General features: G+C 46.3%; 1 protein-coding gene across 2 annotated transcripts; it reads right to left on the bottom strand.

Annotated features, from left to right (window-relative positions):
- Positions 1-414: 414 nt before the first annotated feature.
- Positions 415-17,805, bottom strand: LOC138361027 (protein rhomboid-like). 2 transcript variants are annotated; one of them, XM_069320497.1, is made up of 6 exons: positions 17,495-17,805; positions 15,302-15,414; positions 13,829-13,946; positions 2,774-2,916; positions 2,251-2,519; positions 415-1,817 (listed from the first exon to the last, which is right to left on the bottom strand). In XM_069320497.1, the coding sequence occupies exons 2-6, from the start codon at positions 15,412-15,414 to the stop codon at positions 1,549-1,551; spliced, it is 912 nt and encodes a 303-aa protein (XP_069176598.1). In that variant the 5' UTR covers positions 17,495-17,805; the 3' UTR covers positions 415-1,548. The 2 variants fall into 2 exon arrangements, with proteins under 2 accessions (XP_069176598.1, XP_069176597.1); XM_069320496.1 differs by lacking the exon at positions 17,495-17,805 and adding an exon at positions 15,964-16,222.
- Between the last annotated feature and the right edge of the window lie 3,444 nt (positions 17,806-21,249).

The following is a 21,249-nucleotide window of genomic DNA, read 5'->3' as shown; positions in this document are numbered from 1 at the left end:
CATTGTTCATAATCCCTTCATATGGTGTACTTATAATTACATCTTATCATGGCGCCATGTTGCAATAGTTCTTGCTCTGGTACTACAATGTTCACTTATACAGTGTTTACTATTTTAAAGTAAATATTTGGATTGGTTTTGGACCTATCAATCTCTGGAGGGTTATTAAGGCCACCACAATAGCTTACTAATCAACCACCACATACTATACTTATACTTAGATTATACTTTACACTATCTACTATAGTCCAGGACTATACATACTGAGAGGCAGATAATACCTGTGAATATACCCCACTTCATCCAATACTTTTAAATTAACTCATCACATGTGTATAGTTAACAATTTCACTTTAAGTATATCATGTACACACTTGAGTAAATATAAACTGGGTTAAATTAAAACAATCACAATAAATTTTATAGAAAGAATTTACTGATATAAATAACATTCTTCTTACACAATATTTGGACATGTAGAAACATACAAAACGTAAAAATATACATCATACATCTATGTCATCTATACATTTAGGACAGTAAATTGAAGGAAATTGACTGAAATAGGAAACAATATGAAAACTTTAACATTTGCAAGACTTTATGAAAAATAGACTAGAAACAAAATGAACATAGCGAGAAAAAAAAATCCTCCACAAAGCCTAGAAATAGTCAAAGTTTCAAACAATATAAGGAATGGACTATGAATGCAAAAAAAGCCAACCTGACTAGCACGATCAGGGGCTCGTTGCCCCCCCAAGAGGCGGTGACAGCCTGTGTTCAGGTCAGTGGAATAGGCAAGGGAAAACGAGACGCCAGGGGATTCGATCCCTTTCCCCGCTCGGCTAGCCAGCGATGTTTTTTAAGAATGACTCGAGACTATTATAACCTTGGAAGGAAGCGGTAACTTCCTCTTCAATATATGCTTTCACCTCCCCCGGGAATTCCGAGACTAGAGCAGTGGCCGGACTCTAACATCAGCCGGCCGTAATAAGATTAGAGGTAGAGAAGAAAAAATCCTTTGGAAATGTTCGTTTGACTAGGTATAATATATATAAACAAGCTTGGAATATAATTAATGTAAAACTGTACAAGCAGATCTATGACACTAATAAATAACAATCTCTCTTGTTTTGTTTTTTTTCTCTCTGAGTTAAAAAGGTAGGCTCAGTACCTTTGATTTAAAGAGTCCTTACACTAAGTCAGTTTCACCAGTATGAGCGGACTAACTTTGGCTTGAGGCACAGCACCATAAATGGGGGTTAGCGGGGGTTGGAGCCCAACTTCACGTTTACGAACCTTCGAGACCTATAATACTTCAATATCTCCTTATCGGCGGAGATGTCGTAATAGCACAGCGGGTTCTGAAGAACGGCGTCCAACCCAGCACCCTCGGAACAGCTTCATCCTAGGACCACCACCTCACCCCTCGACGATCGCCTAGAGAATCTATCCTTAGGCGACGCCTACAGGCGCAGGCGCTGTGGGACGCTTACAGGAGCAGGAGGCCCTGAGGAACATCATACAGGAGCAAGTCCTGGGCTCCGCCTACAGGAGCAGGCCCTGGGCGACGCCTTCGTACGGGTAAGGGTGGAACAAGTTAAACAGCATGGCGAAGAGCGTACACGCCGCGTAGACCCCAAGGGCCACCCACCACAGGAGCTGCTCGTGGAGGCGCTGCTCGAAGTTCTTAAGTACTACTAAGCCTAGTGTAAGCCCCGCTAACGCTCCAGTAAGGTGAGCCACGTAGGATACAGGTAGCCCCACCGTCTCGTGGGCGTACCGGTCGTAGATAGCGAACCCCACATCAGCGCTCGCTGCGGGAGACAGACAGACAGTGGTTAGTCAAGGTCTCTCTAATTACACCATCTACCAATAGCAAAAAATGTCGATTCTCAATCATATACATGTATGTAGCTTTTGAGTGCAAGTCAGAGGGGGGGGGGTGTTCGTATTCTATGTAAGGAGGGAACGCAAAACCTTATGACTAACACTGTTTACACAATATTTAGACATTTAGAACATACACAAACGTAAAAATATATAACATGTATATATTTAACATATATACATAACATGTATATCATCTATACATTCATGACAGTTACTTGAAAGAAATTGACTGAAATAGGAAAGCAAATGAAAACTATTTGCAAGACTATACAAAAAATAGACTAGAAACCGTACAAGGGTTCTATGTAACTAACATGTTAATACGAGATCGCCGCCTCTCGCAAAAGTGTCACTTACCGACAAAGAAAACGCCGACGAGTCGTAGGATGCCAAACTGCATATTATTATAGTTTATTAACACATTGGCCAGGTGCGCGGCGAGGAGAGCGTACACGCCCCCGGACGCGCCCACCAGGTACACGTCGGCGTCGAAGACCGAGGTGCCCAGGGACCCGGCCAGCACCCCAGCAAGGTACACGGTGCCTATACGAGCCGACCCGTGTACCATCTCCAGTGGCAGGCCCACCAGCAGCTGCACCAACAGGTTGAACGCTAAGTGTACCCATCTGTACAGAAGAAAAAAAACAGCGTCATCATCTCAAATTTAACAAAATTCTAGGTAAATACTTGGGTTAAATTATTGATTAATATAACAGATTACCGGGTAACAATTTTTTGCCCATATACATATTAACCAAGACTAAATCACTATTTGTTACATTTAGTTAATACAAATTCACAAAATACTGCAAATTCAAAATATCTAAGGAGGGGAAAAAAACTTGGTGGCGGGGGCCGAGGTGTTGGAGGAGGAACTTACCCAGCGTGAAGGAAGGCGTAGAAGATGAATCTCCAGACGTGTTGGCGCTTGTCCGGTCTGTAGATGAAGATAGAGTCCACAGCCACGGGTCCCGCCACATTCATCTCTCCCGTCGTCACCGTATAGTACCCGAACACCCCCAACTGCAACAACAGAAAACGAAGGTTCAAGACCAACTCTTCGCGACTTCGAAGCGTATACAATATATTTGCAATTCAATAGAGTAGCTTAGGCTATTTCTACCCTCCTCTACTTCAGGTCCTTCAACGGGAGTACAAATCACAGTGCATAACTCTCATGTTTCTATTGCTCACATCTACTACATCTTTCTTACTTAAAGAACCAAAAGGTGACAATAAAGGAAACTAGGAAGAGGCCTATTGACCCATACGAAGCAGCTATTTATTTCCACCTCGAACTCGCTCACTTTTTACGTCTAATCTTCCTTGGAAACAGTCTAAGAAATAAATCATCCGTTGTTTATATCCGGAGCAAATATAAACGTTTATAAATCTACGTGCATTAGATTCCTGGCAGACACACCGGTTCGGGTTTGGACGCGGCTTGTCCACGTGCGCGGGGGAGACGGGGACACACACACACACACACACACACACACACACACACACACACACACACACACACACACACACACACACACACACACACCACAAACAATGCCAAACTGGCTAAGCCTCTCGCTAGCTCCACCTATCGACCACCTTTTCGCCACCTCCACCTTTTAAGAATAACTTGACGTTTTGCAATACTTTATCAAGACGATGGGTCACAATAACGTGGCTGAAGATATGAACACCAAACCACACACTAGAAGACGAGGAGACGACGACGACGTTTCGGTCCATCTTGGACCATTATCAAGTCGACTGTCTTGATTGTGACCCGTGGAGACCGGGTCAATACTTAATGGTCCAAGATGGACCGAAACGTCGTGGTCTCCTCATCTTCTGGTGTGTGGTTGGGTCTTGATCCTTTATCGAGATTATATCGTGCGCATTAAGACTGGCAGATGCAACTTAATGCTGACAAATGTAAGGATTTGAGGCAAGGTAATGATGATAGAGTTACATGATACGAGCAAGATAGTGTTGAGATTGCGGTCGGATTGCGAAAAGGATCCGGGAGTTATGATTAATAAGAATTTAAAGTAAAAAAAAATCAATGCATAAATGTTCGAAAGACGGATTTATTTCTCGAAGCGTTAATAATATAACATCTGTTTTTTTTTATCTCTTGATTGTTTCAAGCGTAGGTTAGACATGTATAGGAATGAGTTTGGGCGAATATGAATAGGAGCTGCTACGTATAGGCCAACAGGCATTCTTCAGATGTCTTGATTCTTATGTTCTTGAACTCCTCTCCTCCTCTAATACTCGAGACACGAAAGGCAGACCCTCCAGCTGCTCCATCAACGAAGACCACCTGGACGAGCGTTACCATCACACTAACGAACAAGACGCATACACGTTTTATACTAAATGGAGAACCGAACGCGTGCCGTGAGAGCACGGAGGGCGGCCGGCATACCTGCCTTACCCCCGATGGCGCCACCGAACCCGCTGATGTCATGCAGAAAGAGAAGCCCTTGCCAAGCCGCGCGCCGCGTCACCAACGCCACAATTTCAGCCCATTTTTACCAGTCTTTCCGTTAACCTGTGTCCCTGAGTTTCTGGCGGTGGCCAGAGAGGCAGGATCGCGGATGATGGTAAAAGCCATCAGAAGGAGCTGATGCAATGTTCACAGACGCTAGACTACAAAACACGCGTCACAGCCAGAAATAAACGCGAATGCAGTTAGTGGTCGAGAGTGGCCGGGTCACGAGGTGTAGCGAGGCGGGGCAAGACCTCCTTCAGCTAGCCCAACCCTGACCTGACCCTGAGCCTCCTCCATCTCTCATCTAATTCCTCGGGTGGGAAAACAGTAGTGCAAAACATGGGCGGAAGTGCCAGTGGATGGGTGGAGCTTGTGGCGGAGTACAGCTGGCAGCCTCCATGCCTGGCACCGTGGCCCCCCCTGCCACCACCTAGCGCGGGGGAGTCTGGGCACTATCGTGTGTGCTCGCTGCCTAAACTCTAAGAGGTGGGGCGGCCAAGTCTACTGGGACGCTCCGGAATGCCCCCAGGCACCACAATCCGACAAGTGCGACATCGTCGGGGCCTTTTTGTCGGTGGCGGCGCGTGCCTGGCCAGACGGACGAAGACGGCCCCACCCACCCTTCACCGCTGATACCTACGATCACGGCCCAGAACCTAAAGCGAGGTCTCTGCAAACACAAACAGGTGACCTCAAACAGGTAAGCGCGCGCACCACACACACATTGCCCATCGTCATTGCATTATTCTGCTTGTTCAATTCTGACAACCCTCCCTCCCCCCCCCCACACACACACAGACGAAACATTGCATTTTCACAAAAGTTTCGAGGCCAAAGCTCTCGAATTGGCAGCCCACGCACGAGCTTTCCCTACGTGATAGAACATAGCCAAACGAATATTTTTGGACGAGCGCTAACACACAGACCTCAGACATTGAGTTTCTCAGCTCGATAAGACGGCTGTAGGCGCTTCGACAAGCTGTCATTAGGCAAGATAAGTGATATTTCGCTATCCCTCTACTCACCTAATTGTGCTTGCGGGGGTTGAGCTCTGGCTCTTTGGTCCCGCCTCTCAACTGTCAATCAACTGGTGTACAGGTTCCTGAGCCTACTGGGCTCTATCATACCTACACTTGAAACTGTGTATGGAGTCAGCCTCCACCACATCACTTCCTAGATTCACTCCCTCTCCTTCAACCCTTCTCCAAACACTCCCCCCCCCTCCCCCACACACACTTTTCTCTCTGGGGTGCGCGACTCCTGGCACCTCCGTTTCCACCAACCAACAACAAAGAGCACACATAGGACCACACCCAAAGCAAGACTTGGTACTGAAAGCCTCTTGCGTTAAAATTAGTCGCCCGGGAAGGCTGAAACTGCACCCGAGCTGCTAATATGGCCGCCACACTTAGTTACTTCAGAACAACTTCATGAAAACCTGAAACACTCCTCCTATATAGAGGGGGGGCAAGGGTGACAAAGGCGACGGAGGGGGGGGGGGGAACTGGGGTGACTATGAGGCCGGGCCAACTAGGAAGACGGGATCGGCGTGACAAGGATGGGGGGGGGGGGAGGGAGGAGGGGGGGGGGGCGTGACAATGATAGAGGGAAGGGTGGAGATGAAAGGATGATGGGTAGAGGTATGATGCCAGGGTCAGGGAAAGCCAGGGAGATGTCATCACCACGATGGGCCCCGGGCAGGTGGGCCCAATGAGGGCCCAGAGGACCACAGTTCCCATTGACCGGGCCGTGCTCTCCCCCTCCCCCCTAACACCCCTTCCCACGAAGCGCGGTGTTGTATACAAAATACATCTCAAATCCCCCCCCCCGCCCCCCTCCTTCTCCTCTTAAAACCTCACACCGGGCCGTGTCGAAAAAGAAATGTTTAACTGGAGCAGAACGCCTGGAGTGATGTGGAGGAAGTTGATGTTGCCATTGATGTGGGGAGGAAGGGGGGGGAGGGGGGCTGGGGTCTTGGTGGCTGGCACAGGAATCGCCACACTATTAGTGCACCCCCCCCCTCCCACCTCTCCCCCAACCCGTGTTTCACTGCAAATGACACACACTAACCCAAAGCACATACACCAGCGAGGATTATTTTGCTCTATGTAAACTTGGGTCCTAAATTCGCGGCCCCCACGCCCCCCCCAAAAAAAACACCACGTGCAGCACAAACTACCCATAGAACACAATACTAATTAGCGATCGCGCGCTTTTCAGCGTTAAGGGAGCGCGGGCGAGCCTGTGTTGGTTGGTGGTGAGAACGTGACTAGGTCGGGCGTGCGGTGAGGGCGGAGGTGTGTGTAGGCCAGTGGTTACTCAGTACTCTCACTGCTCACCACCACCACGGCCTCACCTGCTCAACGGAGCCTCTCCCTCTGTGCCATAACGGACGCCACACTAGTAAGGAACAAGTTAACTGTAAGGTAACCGTGACTGTTTACTGGTTATCGACAGTCACGGTACAATTTTCTCCATTGTTGTTCAATGACTAACGGGCCCACACCAACAGATGGAACAACGACCCCCGTGGCAGACACGAGTAACTTAGCAATAAATGAAGCACACACACGGGCTAGCGTGGGTATCTTTAGTGTCGGGCACAGGGGCACCTTACCAAATCAGTACGGCTGGACATTATAGCCTAGCGTCGCTTACAATAATCGTAAGGCGACTGCCGTACCAGCTACACGTTGAAGCTATTACAAAGACATAAAAATGAGTGGTGACCGACAGACTGTACACCCGAGAGACAGATGGCGCGCACAGGATAATGAGTGGGGTGACTAGTAGGGCATCACGGGTTACCTTCAGACACGAGCACAGGGCGTCGAGGCAGGTAGGTCTGGCGTGTGTCTGGGGCGCCGACGCCCGCCATCTGACGAGCACACGTGTGGCGGCCGGTGGTCCTGCCCGGTGCTGGGCATGGGGTACGGTTGGAGGGGGTTGACGGGGTACTCTCTGATCACTTGGGGGAAGGGGGGAGACCGAGACGCCATGTGGATGTAATCAAACATGCAGACATACCCGCTCAGGTATCCTACATCAACCCAAGTGGACAAATGAGGGCCGTCGACAAACAAACCACCTTGCTATCTCTCACCTACTCACCCAACCTCTTAATTGCGTAATTATAAAACTTCCCTATCGACTTGAGAATGGTCCAGGACGGACCGAAACATCGTCGTCGTCCCTTCACCTTCTAATGTGTGGTCTGGTCAACCTTGCGTACCTTACCTACACCGCAGCCCGTATGTGTATGCATGACGACACTTGTACCAACCTACACATACTTCCAGCTAGCGAAAACATAACCCAGAACGCATCGCTAACGATTTTAAGAGGCAAGAAAATGCGGAACGCACGACTGAGCGACAGCTGGGTCCAGGCTCACTCCCTCCCCAACCGCCTGGTACCCCTGATGTACGCACGCTCGCATACCACCTGACGCACAGGTGGGCAAGGGTACCACGGGCCACCTCGGTATGCTGGATTAACCACGGCCCGGATCATTTTGGTTAAACCGCGATGGATTAGGGGGTGCATCCACTGCGCTTCTGTACACGTTTGGATTCCTGGGACGCCACGACAGTCACAGGTAAATCACAGGTACACGACGCGTTCCTAGCTGAATGGCAAGGTTAGTAATGTACGTAGGAATATACGAGCCCGAGATTCATGGGGGGAGAAACTGCATCCCATACCAATGGATTAATGTGTTTAAATGACGAGTTTAATTATTAGGCTATCCTTACTACAGCCTAATAATCCTTACAATCATTATTAGGCTATCCTTACTACAGCCTAATAATCCTCACAATCATTATTAGGCTATCCTTACTACAGCCTAATAATCCTCACAATCATTATTAGGCTATCCTTACTACAGCCTAATAATCCTCACAATCATTATTAGGCTATCCTTACTACAGCCTAATAATCCTTACAATCATTAAGCTATCTTTACTATAGCCTAATAATCCTTACAATCATTAGGCTATTTTTACTCTTATTATTCGGCTATCCTTACTATCATTGTTAGGCTATCCTTACTCCTATTATCGTATTGTCAATAACGTCATTACAAATATATCAACAATGCATATTTACGATATTCACAAGTACAAATACAAGGGACAGGTACAGAGGAGAGGAGACAGAGGAGAGGAGACAGGGGAGAGGAGACAGAGGAGAGGAGACAGGGGAGAGGAGACAGAGGAGAGGAGACAGGGGAGAGGAGACAGGGGAGAGGAGACTAAGAGCAGCAAGGAAGACGGAAGTTTCCTTAGCATTCGCCTAATTGTGCCTTAGCGTCTTGGTCCCGCCTCTCAGCCTAGTGAAGATTTCCAGGTAGCGTGGGTGTGTTTGCATCAGTCTGTTGAAGGGGTAGTAGAGCTGGGACTCAAGAGCTATGACTTGATTCTTAGCCCGTAGTGGACTTGCCTGGCACAGGAGCGGGGCTGTAACTGCCAGGATTGGGACGATGGGAGCGGATATACTACAGGAAGGCAGGCGTGCAGGAAACGGGAAGGCTAGTGATGAGGGCCAAGTTACCTTCCCTGACCTCCTTCCCAAAGCTTATTACGGACAAATAGGCAGCGGAGTGGGAAGGGGGAAGGGGAGGACGGAGTGGGAAGGATGTAGGGGGGACGGAGTGGGAAGGGGGAAGGGGAGGACGGAGTGGGACCACAGCAGGGGTAATGAGGTCGCTGATGGAGGAAGCTGAATTGACAAGAGAGAGAATGGGAGTGATGAAGTAAGGAGGAGGGAAGAGTCATATTTACGATGCAGGAAAACGAGATCAGACGAGAGTTGTGCTAGGGAGTACCAGCACAAACACCAACAGAGGGGATATGATCACAACTTACAAGATACTAAAGGGGGGAGGAATAGATCAAATGGATAAGGATAGCCTCTTCAGACAGAGAAGGCAGGACAAGAAAACAGCTGGAAGCACAAATGAGCCGAAGGGACATTATAAAGTACTCGTACCATGAACGGGTAGTTAACAAGTGGAATGCTCGACCAAATGAGGTTGTAGAAGCCACCTCCATCCAAGACTTAAGGCCCGATTGGGACAAAGAATTTGAAAGTCGAGTAATTAGGTTGAAAAGCAGCAGGTACAAGGCCAGTAAGCGGGCATAATGTTGCTACACCTCACTCCCATACACACTGATAAGTAAAGACTAGTCTTGGAGAGCCTTACGGGTTATTCATGCCCGTGCCACCTCTTGGGTGGCTTAATCTTCATCAATGTTGGAGAGCCATTATAAAACACGACTAAAACAGAAGCTAAAAAGAAACAGGGGAAAAAAAGGAAGGAAACCCCACCTCCATTTAAAACTTTGACCCAAATATCTGCGTAACAACGTTATCGCGAATAACCGAACTCAATTACGGGCTCACCATAGCCCGTGCTACATGGACATTTCGTTCTGAGTAGCTAAATCTAAAACAACGGGAGTCATTATCCAAGGCACACGAATTGGGCTGAACGTTAACGAGGGAGGGAGAGGGGGGGAGCAGGGAAATAGGGATAGCGTTATCACCCCCCCCCCCAAAAAAAAAAAAAAAAAAAAAGGATTGGGGGTGGCCGGGTACGGGGCTTAATGACCCCCCCCCCTCCAAATCCCTCCCATAATCACCCACTCCATTACTAATTCATTAATATACATCAGTTATATTATACATCTCTATATTATAGGCGACATTTGCTAAAGCTTAAACAACATGCGGGAAAAAAAAATGCTTGCGGTAAGCATGTTAGAACAGAGAGAGAAGACATGTTTATTAAGATAAAACTGGACACAAAACTGAAGCCTAAGCACCCCAGCGAGAGGGAGGGGGGGGGGGTGAGGGAGAACGAAGGGAGGGAAGGGGGGGAGGGGGTGCGAGAGAACGAAGGGACAGAGTGAGAGGGGAGGAGAGAGAGGATCAAGTCAGGTGAGGGAGACTTTTGCGAGGCTTCTACTCATATTGGGTAGCTACAGAACGCGCCATCACCCCCTCCCCCAACCCCCGCCCCTAAGCTGCTCCATTACTCCCCCCCTCCCCTCCCCCCCCACTAAACTACCCTTTGGAACCGTTGCTTTATGACTATTGTAACTACCCTTCCGTCTTGCCATCCCGTAGGTTACACTGTAACCGAAACAATCTTACTGCCCTCATTAAGTCAGATGTGACAAGTCAAATTACACTCATTGGGTTCAGGATGATTAACTGGTCTAACCTCCCTTGGCATCATTTGATAAAACAGGCGTCGTGTCTTCCGGTTAATCTAAACAACGAGTACGAGAGAATGAGCTTACGAGTATTATCAAAAACCCAAGTTTAATTTCAAGTGAATTGGTAAGTGTCAAGGATTTGCAGCTTGGAAGTGTCAACACGCTGGCCGAGGGTAAGTGCTTCCATCTCCACACCACCCGAACGAAAAGTTCCACCAGAGTGGCAACGGGTAGAACACTTACAGTCTTAAAGTGGTGTTCAATCCTTAGGATTTAATCCTGTTCACGAGATCAACCCTTCTTAAAACGGACAAGTGAGTGGATGTCCAGGAAACAACATGTACTATACGCCCCCGCATACCAGGGTATAGGGAAGCCAATTTCCAACACCCAAACCACCAAAGAACAGTTTCTAAGATTGACCAGACCACACACTAGAAGATGAAGGGACGACGACGTTTCGGTCCGACCTGGACCATTCTCAAGTCGATTGTCTTTAAATTACTTTAGCCACGTTATTGTGACTCATCGCCCGCAACAGTTTCCAAGTCTCCATTATGTTTATCGACCAGAATACGGTAAACCTAAGACGTAAACCAGCACAGGTAGGCAGGTGTGTGAGTGGGTAGTCCGCCACCTTGTTGGTGGTCGTGGTTCGCCAAGTGATGGGGGGGGCAGCACAAATGTAAATATTTGGATCCCCTCTATCACGACTAGGACGGGAAGGTGCGCCTACACGGAAAACAAACACAAACACACATACACAACACCTCAAGACTCGTGGCTACTAGAATCTAACCCAGCGTGCAAATTAATGGAACTGAATGGCCGTGAAAGAGAATGGGTACGAGCCCAACCCAAAAGTGAGGAATACATCAGAGAAATGCTTCACTTGAAGGTGAATCATCAGAGAAGGACTGCAGATGGGAGAGGAACTGTCAGAGAAGGACAAGCGTTAGCATCACACAAGGTCTACCTCCCGAAGCGTACAAACTGGATAACATCAAGAAGCATACACTAGGATAGCAAACAAGGATTGTCTTTGCGAAATTGACTAGTAACACGTCTCACACACACACACATCACTTGTGTTATTCCAACCATGTGACGTACAGCAAGAGCTTGGAAACAGTCTTACGGTCCCGCAAATCTCAAGAAAGCCAAGAGCTTTGCCAACGAGGACGTCGACTGAGATAGGTGGAGACTATAACTAGACTTATAGTGTCATGGAGCGATCAAAACAAAAATCCAGCGACTGAGAAGTCAGATCCAGGAGCTGCAACTTATCTCTCTTTAAACACTCCAAAGTAAGTGCACCCAGGCAGGTACTCGCGCAAATGCATTGGGAGCCAGAGTCTAATGGATCACAGAAAGGAGACTAACGTGAAGAAAAGGGGAATTACATGAAACTAATCGTACCACTAGAATGCTCTAACAGAAATAGAACGTGAAAGCCAGACAATCAAAGATATGATAAATCAGGTTCAACCGAGATGTAGTGGCTGATGTGAGATGCACACACAGTCACTAAGAGATAAAGGAATAGTGAATAAAACAAACTTAAGGCTTAACAATGTTAAGGGGCAAAAAGAACAGGTAAAATATAACGAACAGGGGAATATACGAGAACGAACACATGTCTCAGGTCTAGGAAAGAGAGAGAACAATGGAATCTGAACAAAAAACCACGAAAGTTACAAGTTATTCAAGGTTAATAAGCCACCCAAATTACTCTCTCTAGACACAGACGGACAATATGTATGTACATGTGTACAGCATTTACTCAAAAACGTTTTGAATCAATACTAACAAGAACAGGATAAGCACAATCAATTCCCAACGATTCCCTTTCAGAAATATAGGATCAGAACACACGTCCAATACAAGATACAATCACCCTGAACACACGTCCAATACAAGATACAATCACCCTGAACACGTCCAATACAAGATACAATCACCCTAACATAATACCCGAACACAGTGATTACTGAAACAATCTATCCCACATTGATAGTATAAAAACCCATTGTGATGGGCACGTGGTAATCGGATTCGAACCCCCCACCCGGGTTAATGAGGCTGCCAGTTTGTTGACATTCGGTATCCAGGCAACGGGGCCGCCTAGCCTGGTATTTGGCCGCCGTTACGATCAATAGGACTTCTCAGGCTCTTGAAGAAGGTTCAAGGGGGGGGGGGGGAGTAGAAATAGCCTAAGCTACTCTATCCCTTTGAGATGTATTTTTTATTGTCTCAGTAAACATACTTGAACTTGAAGAAGGTTCCTCCCTACTTCACATGTCCTAACATTCATAAGTTAAACACACACATTGTAAAAATGTGAAAGTTGCTATATCAATGTTGGTTTCTAGATTCGTGTTTTATAAATTATAATTTTTACAATGTTATCAACATTGTTACATGCTAGTCAAGAAATCTGACATGTCTACCAACATCAATTGCAGAGTGTGTGTATAAAATATTTTACTGTCAGCAAACTATTCTGAAATCTCGCAGCATTCATAAAAAAAATCCAGCGAACAGTACGGACTAAGTAAAGGTCAGGGTCACATTTCTACAATCACTGGCTCTCAAAATGTCGTCTCCCGTGTGGCAATGACCCTCAGGCACACACACACATACACACACGGATCAGAGGGATAGGGAAAGCTGGATAATGCAGGGATGAGCAAAGAACCTGATAGAGAACTGACAAAGCAATAGGGTATAGGTGAGCAAGGTAGGACAGAGGTATTAATAGCCATCACAAGACATCTCTGTCACACAGACGCCACAGGGCGGACCCAACAGTTCCACAGCAAGGTGACACCTCCACCACACACTCAGGGTGACATCACCTACCACCTGATATTGGCCGTGATTAATAGTGTTGTTAGCAGGGGCTCGACTGACCCCAAGATCTCCACGGCTCAAATAACCATGACCTGACAAGCGCAACATATAACCCGCTCCCAGAACAGACTGGCCCCTCTTGACCAGTGATACACGGCCCCCTAACCCAATGACCTATACGTTCATTACCTACCTAAACCCTATGGGGTCCCGTACAAATAACGTTGAATCACCCATTACAAACATAACCTTGCATGATCTCTCCGGAATAACACTATGAAGGAATACTGATGTACGTCTGCTGACACTCCAGCGAGGACCTTCAGGTGATCCGGCGAGACCTACCTGTACAAGGGTGACCTACCTGTACAAGGGTGACAGCGATAACGAAGAGAGGCGGCGGCCAGCACCTATAGTGGTCGGCATAGTATTTACGGTCCCGCTCCTCCGTCAAGAACTCGTCCGCTATGAGGCGAACCATTCTGGCAAAGAAACAAATTATGGGTCGGTCAACATATTAAGCATTACCACAAATCGTATATAAACACCAGATAGACCTACACAAACTATTACCATTTAACTATCAATTTAAACAGTGGGTGAGAAAGTACTAAATGTTTGGTATTTAATTGAATTAGTACTGTTCAAACTACAGTACTAATAAGCTGAGTACTAAATAATAGGAAACTTAAAATTATAGTCTGCCAAGTTTATTTACCAAGTTTACTAGGAAATAAAAATTTTAACAGCCACAACAAACTCGGTAATATATCTAATGATTAATAATAAAACTGGCACGCTATCAAGTTTTAAAATAATCAGCGGATGCTAGGCTACCGAGCGATGCTAGGCTACCTAGCAAACCCAGCCTGCCTAGCAAAGCCAGGCTAGCAAGCCAGCTAGGCTACCGAGCTAAGCTAGGCTACCTAGCAAACCCAGCCTGCCTAGCAAAGCCAGGGTAGCAAGCGAGCTAGGCTACCGAGCGATGCTAGGCTACCTAGCAAACCCAGCCTGCCTAGCAAACCCAGGCTACCAAGCCCAGCTAGGCTACCGAGCGAAGCTAGGCTATCAAGCGAGCTAGGCTACTAAGAGTGGCACCCACCGCAAGCATCTCTGACACCGTCTTAAGCTGGCAGTGGCACTCTTCTCGCACCTTCTCAAAAGGAAGCAGAGCAAGAGAAAGGGCATATCGGGCCCCAGCTAACACTAACAGTCACACATGTTTCTGCCTCGCCCCTGAGTCAACCACTAACAGTGCCAAACCTTACAAGGCAGCCCAGAGCCAGGCATTCCAGGAGTGCCAACGTGAAAGCACAAAGTGTCAAATGATTGTCGAGTTTGAAATTGGAATTTAGAGGCGCAAATTACGGGATAGCCAGCAACATGATTGACGAGGGACTGAGCAAGTCAACTGTCATGGAAGTAGAGGAGTAGATTGCATACACCGATAGCGAGTTTGACGGAGAATTGATCGACGTGGGTTGGCAGGCCTGAGGAAGACCTAGGTTGCATGTTCTAGTGCCAACGATAGATTGCGTGACACTTAGAATTGCTGTGGGATGGTAGCGATGCAGAATTAACGACCGAATGTAACTATCATAGCATCAGTATGTTTTAATATGCACACACGTACACCTAAACCTGACTTCTGCCGCACCATGCTACTAGCCTCTTCAGGCTAAATTAAGTAACAACATGTGACTTCCATGCATCTATTATTAATTCCAGTTCAACCAACATTGGTAAACAAAAATCAGCTGTTTTGAGCACACCGGTATCGTACTAGGGCTAGACCGAGCACCAAAGCCAACCTTAGTGGACAGATTAAGTTACTTACTTGTTAAAGATAGGAGGTTCGTGAAGGAGGAGATGGAAGTCGGTCTCAGAGGTGACCTGGCGATCCTTCTGGTGAACAGCACATTTGAACGACCGACTCCTCTTGCCACTCATCTGTCAAGGCCGTGGAGAAGAACCGAATAAATAACGCGAAAACCACACACAAACACACAAATACAGGCAGGTATCAACCTGACATTACCTATCAACAGGCACCATTTGACACCATTGTAATTAGCAATATCGACCTGGGAAAACGCTGCTCTAATTCACTAGAGTGCTCTAATTCACTAGAGTGCTCTAATTCACTAGAGTGCTCTAATTCACTAGAGTGCTCTAATTCACTAGAGTGCTCTAATTCACTAGAGTGCTCTAATTCACTAGAGTGCTCTAATTCACTAGAGTGCTCTAATTCACTAGAGTGCTCTAATTCACTAGAGTGCTCTAATTCACTAGAGTGCTCTAATTCACTAGAGTGCTCTAATTCACTAGAGTGCTCTAATTCACTAGAGTGCTCTAATTCCTCCAAAGGAAATAACCAGGCCCCGTGTAGGCGGTCAGAGGCTGGTTAAAAATATACAACACTGACAGATATTGGCATTTAGATTAGCTCTTTTTCTCAATATTAGCTCCCAAATGACGAGAGAGAGCAATATAGCTTACCCGTTGAAACCATCGCTAGCATTGTGTAAGTCGTTCGCATTTCCTCAATGGTCGATGTCTTAAACGTAACGTTTCGTCTAGTTAAAGTTAATTGATGTCCGGCACTCGTCCAATCCTCGCACAGCCAAACGGAACAACAATTAGGCGCAAGACAACAAGATAAACTAGGGCAAACTTAACAAACATGGCAAGAGGATGAGGGGAGAGGGTCGCGTCCACACCCCACCACCACCAGACACCAACTGAGACTATTTTAGCGACTGTGCATCGTCTGCAAGCCGGGTATTTTCACCGGGGTTTATACAAGACATCTTACATTCTTGTACAACTTCCTTCCACAGCCTCTATTGCTCTCCCATGTCCCTCCAGCTAATCAATATATATATGTACAAGATATATATATGTAATCAATATATATATATATGTACAAGAATGTATCAACTCTTGTATATATCTCCCCCCAAAAATATATATATAACCAACGTGATATAAACACGCTCTCTCTAAATATAAATTCATATATAACCAAGTTCACAGTTGAGTTTAGATACATCAACCTTATACATCGCCTGCTTAATGTATAAGAAATTTGACACATTTCTCTTCGACTCTTGAATATCATTCGAGAATGTATTTATAAGTTACAGAACTCTGAAGTCAGGATTTATGTTTCAGGTAAAACGGGATTATTTGAATGCGTAAGATATTGTAATTGTACAGGATTTAATCAACACACTTTTTGGTAATATGTCGTTTCTTTAGATATAATGTTTGAAATATGTTTGATTATTGAAAGATTTGTTTTAACAAAATTACTTATTTTGATGATTTTTATTTTAATTTGCTGGTGTATTTTGTATATATATATATATATATATATATATATATATATATATATATATATATATATATATATATATATATATATATATATAATGCACTGATTTACGTATAAAAGATACATAACAGTCTTCATTTAATTTTTAAACAAATCAGTCATGAAAAAAGTTAGTGAACCCTTTTTATTTTAAAATAAATTGGATCACATTACAATATATATATATATATATATATATATATATATATATATATATATATATATATATATATATATATATATATAATATATTGATAATGGTTTTCTTGAAGACGAATACTTATTACAGTCGCACCAATTTATATAAGTGTTCAATAGATTATATTTCATGTTCACAGACGTTTCATTTCCTTCAAAATCAATTTAAAAAAAAAAGAAGCTTGAGAGTTTTCGTGAACATTTTAACATGAACTTGAGAAACAATTGAACAAGTGAAGCAGAAGTGTTTTACACTGAAGTTATTTTTTTTAGTTTCCTTTGCTGTTATTCATCAATATAACTTTCATCACTTTATTTTTCCCTGATAGCACACAATACACGAAGAATTTATATATATATATATATATATATATATATATATATATATATATATATATATATATATATATATATATATCCTGCATGATATAAACAAAAATCACTGTATATACTTACATACTATTAGATGATATATGAAAATATTATCATGGGAGATTTATCCAGGCGACACAAGATTTTTCCAAGTCAAAAAATTCACACAAGTCACTTTTCCCACTAAAATTTCATATATATATAAACTCCACAAAAGCGAAGCACTAGTCGGGAGAACAAGTATATATATATATATATATTTCCAATGCACTGTGGTATTTCTCCAAAGCCTTGAGACGACTAGACACAAGAGAGAGAGAGAGTGAGAGAATATTGGGAGAGCGCAGCGAGCGAGAGGAGAGAGGAGGAGAGGAGAGAGAGAGCGGGGCACGTGTGTATGCACTCTCCTCCGACGCCCAGAGTCTACTGATCCAGGGAAGCACCCATGGCAGCCCCGCCGTCATTATGGCTGGTGACTCTCCCTCTCCCTCCCTCTGCCTCCCCCAGCACCCAGACGCCCCCCACTCCCTCCCTCTCCCCCATCCCAGACACGTGCGAATGAGGGGGGAGGAGGGGAAGACAGATACCTGGGGGGGATAGATAGATACCTGGGAGGGGGGATAGATAGATACCTGGGGGGGGAGTTAGATAGATACCTGAGGGGGGGAGTTAGATACCTGGGGGGGAGATGGATAGATGCCTGGGGGGGAGATAGATAGATACCTGGGGGGGAGATGGATAGATACCTGGGGGGGAGATAGATAGATACCTGGGGAGAGACAGACAGATACCTGGGGGAGGGAGTTAGATAGATACCTGGGGGGTTAGATAGATACCTGGGGGGATAGATACCTGGGGGGGAGTTAGATTGATACCTGGGGGATAGATAGATACCGGGGGGGGAGATAGATACCTGGAGGAAGATAGATAGATACCTGGGGGGGGGGGAGATAGATTGATACCTGAGGGGGAGGGGACGGGAGGGGACGGGAGGGGAGGGGACGCATAGATACCCAAGGAGGGGAAGAAGATACTTTAGGGGAAAAGATAGCTTAGAGGAGAGAGATATCTTAGAGAGGGGATAAATACCAAAGAGGGGGGAGAGAGAGAGAGAGAGAGAGAGAGAGAGAGAGAGAGAGAGAGAGAGAGAGAGAGAGAGAGAGAGAGAGAGAGAGAGAGAGAGAGAGAGAGAGAGAGAGAGAGAGAGATTCTCCATCACAGCCCACAACAACAGCCCCCCCCCCCAATACAACAACAACATTGGCTACACCACTGGTCTAACCTCTAGACACCACCCCCCATCACACCACACCCCCTCCACCCTCCCTCATTGCCACCCAAGCCATGTCTATCGCACTATCAAATGACAAATAGATCAAATTACTGAAATACTTAAACGAAGAGCTGAGCCGAGAGCAGGTCGGGTGGGTGGCCGATTGGGGAGTGGGGGTTGCTGGGGGGGGAGATTGGGGATTCCGTGTGGGTGGTCAGTGTTCTGTGGGTGGTGGTGGGTGGCAGGAGAGGTGGGTTGGGGTTGGGGGGGGGGAAGGAAGGAATTAGACTGCACATTATCTATCACAAACAACGTAGGAAAACAAACTCTTTTACAGACAGACAGACACAGAAGCCCATGGCGTCAGTTCTATCAAGCGAGTGATGTAAATCGTACATTAATTATGACAAAATAACTCAGTAAATAACATCATTAAACATCTCAGAGAGAGAGAGAGAAGGAACAAGACAAAATAAATATATACAAAACACTTCATAAACACAAAATTGACAACTTGGCAACCGTTGGTCAGCTGGGGGAGGGGAGGGGAGGAGGGGGAGGGAGGAGGAGGGAGGAGGGAAAAGGGAAGAGGAAGAGGCTCACTCCCACACCTCAGTCGCTGTCGCGTCCTCATGAAGGGTAGATGTACACTTTTGCTCCTGCTCTCTCTCTCCACACACACACACACACACACACACACGCATGTCTACTGGTTATTTGACACCACAGGTGCACTCTTGTGTGATAGCTTGATATATTATCACCAAGCACATACACAGAGGAAACACAGGTGTCGCCATGGGTACTCTCAGCCCATATACAACATGCTAAACTACCCAAACTCTTCATTTTCCACTCCGTCAAAAACCCAACCTAACCTAACCAGAGACATACCAACCCAACCAACCCACCAAACCCTTCGAGGGATTATAGGCATAGAAAACACCAACATTAGATTTTTTGTATTATTTTCTTTTTTTAGGTATTTATGAAATCATAAAACAGGGAAATTGCAAGGGGCTCTATGGTTACTTGAGACTGCAGAGCAACCAAACATTCCTGTGTTTATGTGAGGTCTGATGTCACACAGTGGAAGCAGCAGGCATCTTGTAAGAGTCCTTGGGTCTTACGGAGACCGAGCAAGCATGCAAGAGAAGAGTTTTTTTTTTCAAAGACCTTGGTGAAGGCTGACAGGTTCCGTTTGGAGGAGAGTCGGCCAGCCAAGTCACGGCTTAGAGTACGCATTCCGTAAGAAACAGGGCCGTCTCTGTTAGTTGGTCCCGTGGAGTGAGTTGGACCTGTGGAGTGAGCTGGCCCTGTGGAGTGAGTTGGACCTGTGGAGTGACCTGGACCTGTGGAGTGACCTGGACCTGTGGAGTGAGCTGGCCCTGTGGAGTGAGTTGGACCTGTGGAGTGACCTGGACCTGTGGAGTGAGCTGGCCCTGTGGAGTGAGTTGGACCTGTGGAGTGACCTGGACCTGTGGAGTGACCTGGACCTGTGGAGTGTGCTGGACCTGTGGAGTGACCTGGACCTGTGGAGTGACCTGGACCTGTGGAGTGACCTGGACCTGTGGAGTGACCTGGACCTGTGGAGTGACCTGGCCCTGTGAAGTGACCTGGCCGTGTGGAGTGACCTGGCCCTGTGGGGTGACCTGGATCTGTGGAGTGACCTGGCCCTGTGAAGTGACCTGGACCTGTGGAGTGACCGGGACCTGTGGAGTGACCTGGCCCTGTGGAGTGACCTGGACCTGTGGAGTGACCTGGCCCTGTAGAGTGACCTGGACCTGTGGAGTGACCTGGCCCTGTGAAGTGACCTGGACCTGTGGAGTGACCTGGACCTGTGGAGTGACCGGGACCTGCATCTTTCTTGTCATCACAGAGGAAAATTTACCCATATGTATTAACCATATGTATGTAACCATATTTAACCATATGTAACCATATTTACCCATATGTATGTGCAAACATCTCCATAGTGAGGGCAACTACAAACAGCGATTCAATACAACAAAGATATTCATCTAAACCCATGATCCTAACACCTAAGACCTTGTTACCTAGCAGTAAATAGGTACCTGGGTGTTAGCCAGCTGTCACGGGCTGCTTCCTGGGGGTGGAGGCCTGGTCGAGGACCGGGCCGCGGGGACACTAAAAAAAAAGGCCCGAAATCATCTCAAGAAGAAGACGTACATCGACCCCCCCCCTTCCTCCTCCCCATCACCCCCAAGGGGAAGACACACATGTCTACCAGGATTACGTTCACGTCAACACATTCACGTCTTGTTCTTACGTTCTCCGCCATGAACGTTGCTGTTTGCATGTTGACAGTAGGACTACTACTGCTTTCATGTGTAAACAAGAGCTTAGCCTAGGTCTAATTAGGAAGTTTGACCTATTATAGCCCATACAGACGACGAGTCACACTTCAAAGGGTTACCTTGAGGTTACCTTGAGGTGCTTCCGGGGCTTAGCGTCCCCGCGGCCCGGTCGTCGACCAGGCCTCCTAGTTAAGACATGCTTGCTCCAGGATCCCTACACAGTTTCAAGTGTATATATGATAGAGCCC

Source organism: Procambarus clarkii, unplaced genomic scaffold, assembly GCF_040958095.1.
Source record: "Procambarus clarkii isolate CNS0578487 unplaced genomic scaffold, FALCON_Pclarkii_2.0 HiC_scaffold_148, whole genome shotgun sequence".
Lineage (NCBI taxonomy): Eukaryota > Metazoa > Arthropoda > Malacostraca > Decapoda > Cambaridae > Procambarus > Procambarus clarkii.
Note: the sequence above shows the minus strand (reverse complement) of the source record. Positions and strands in the feature narration are given on the sequence as shown.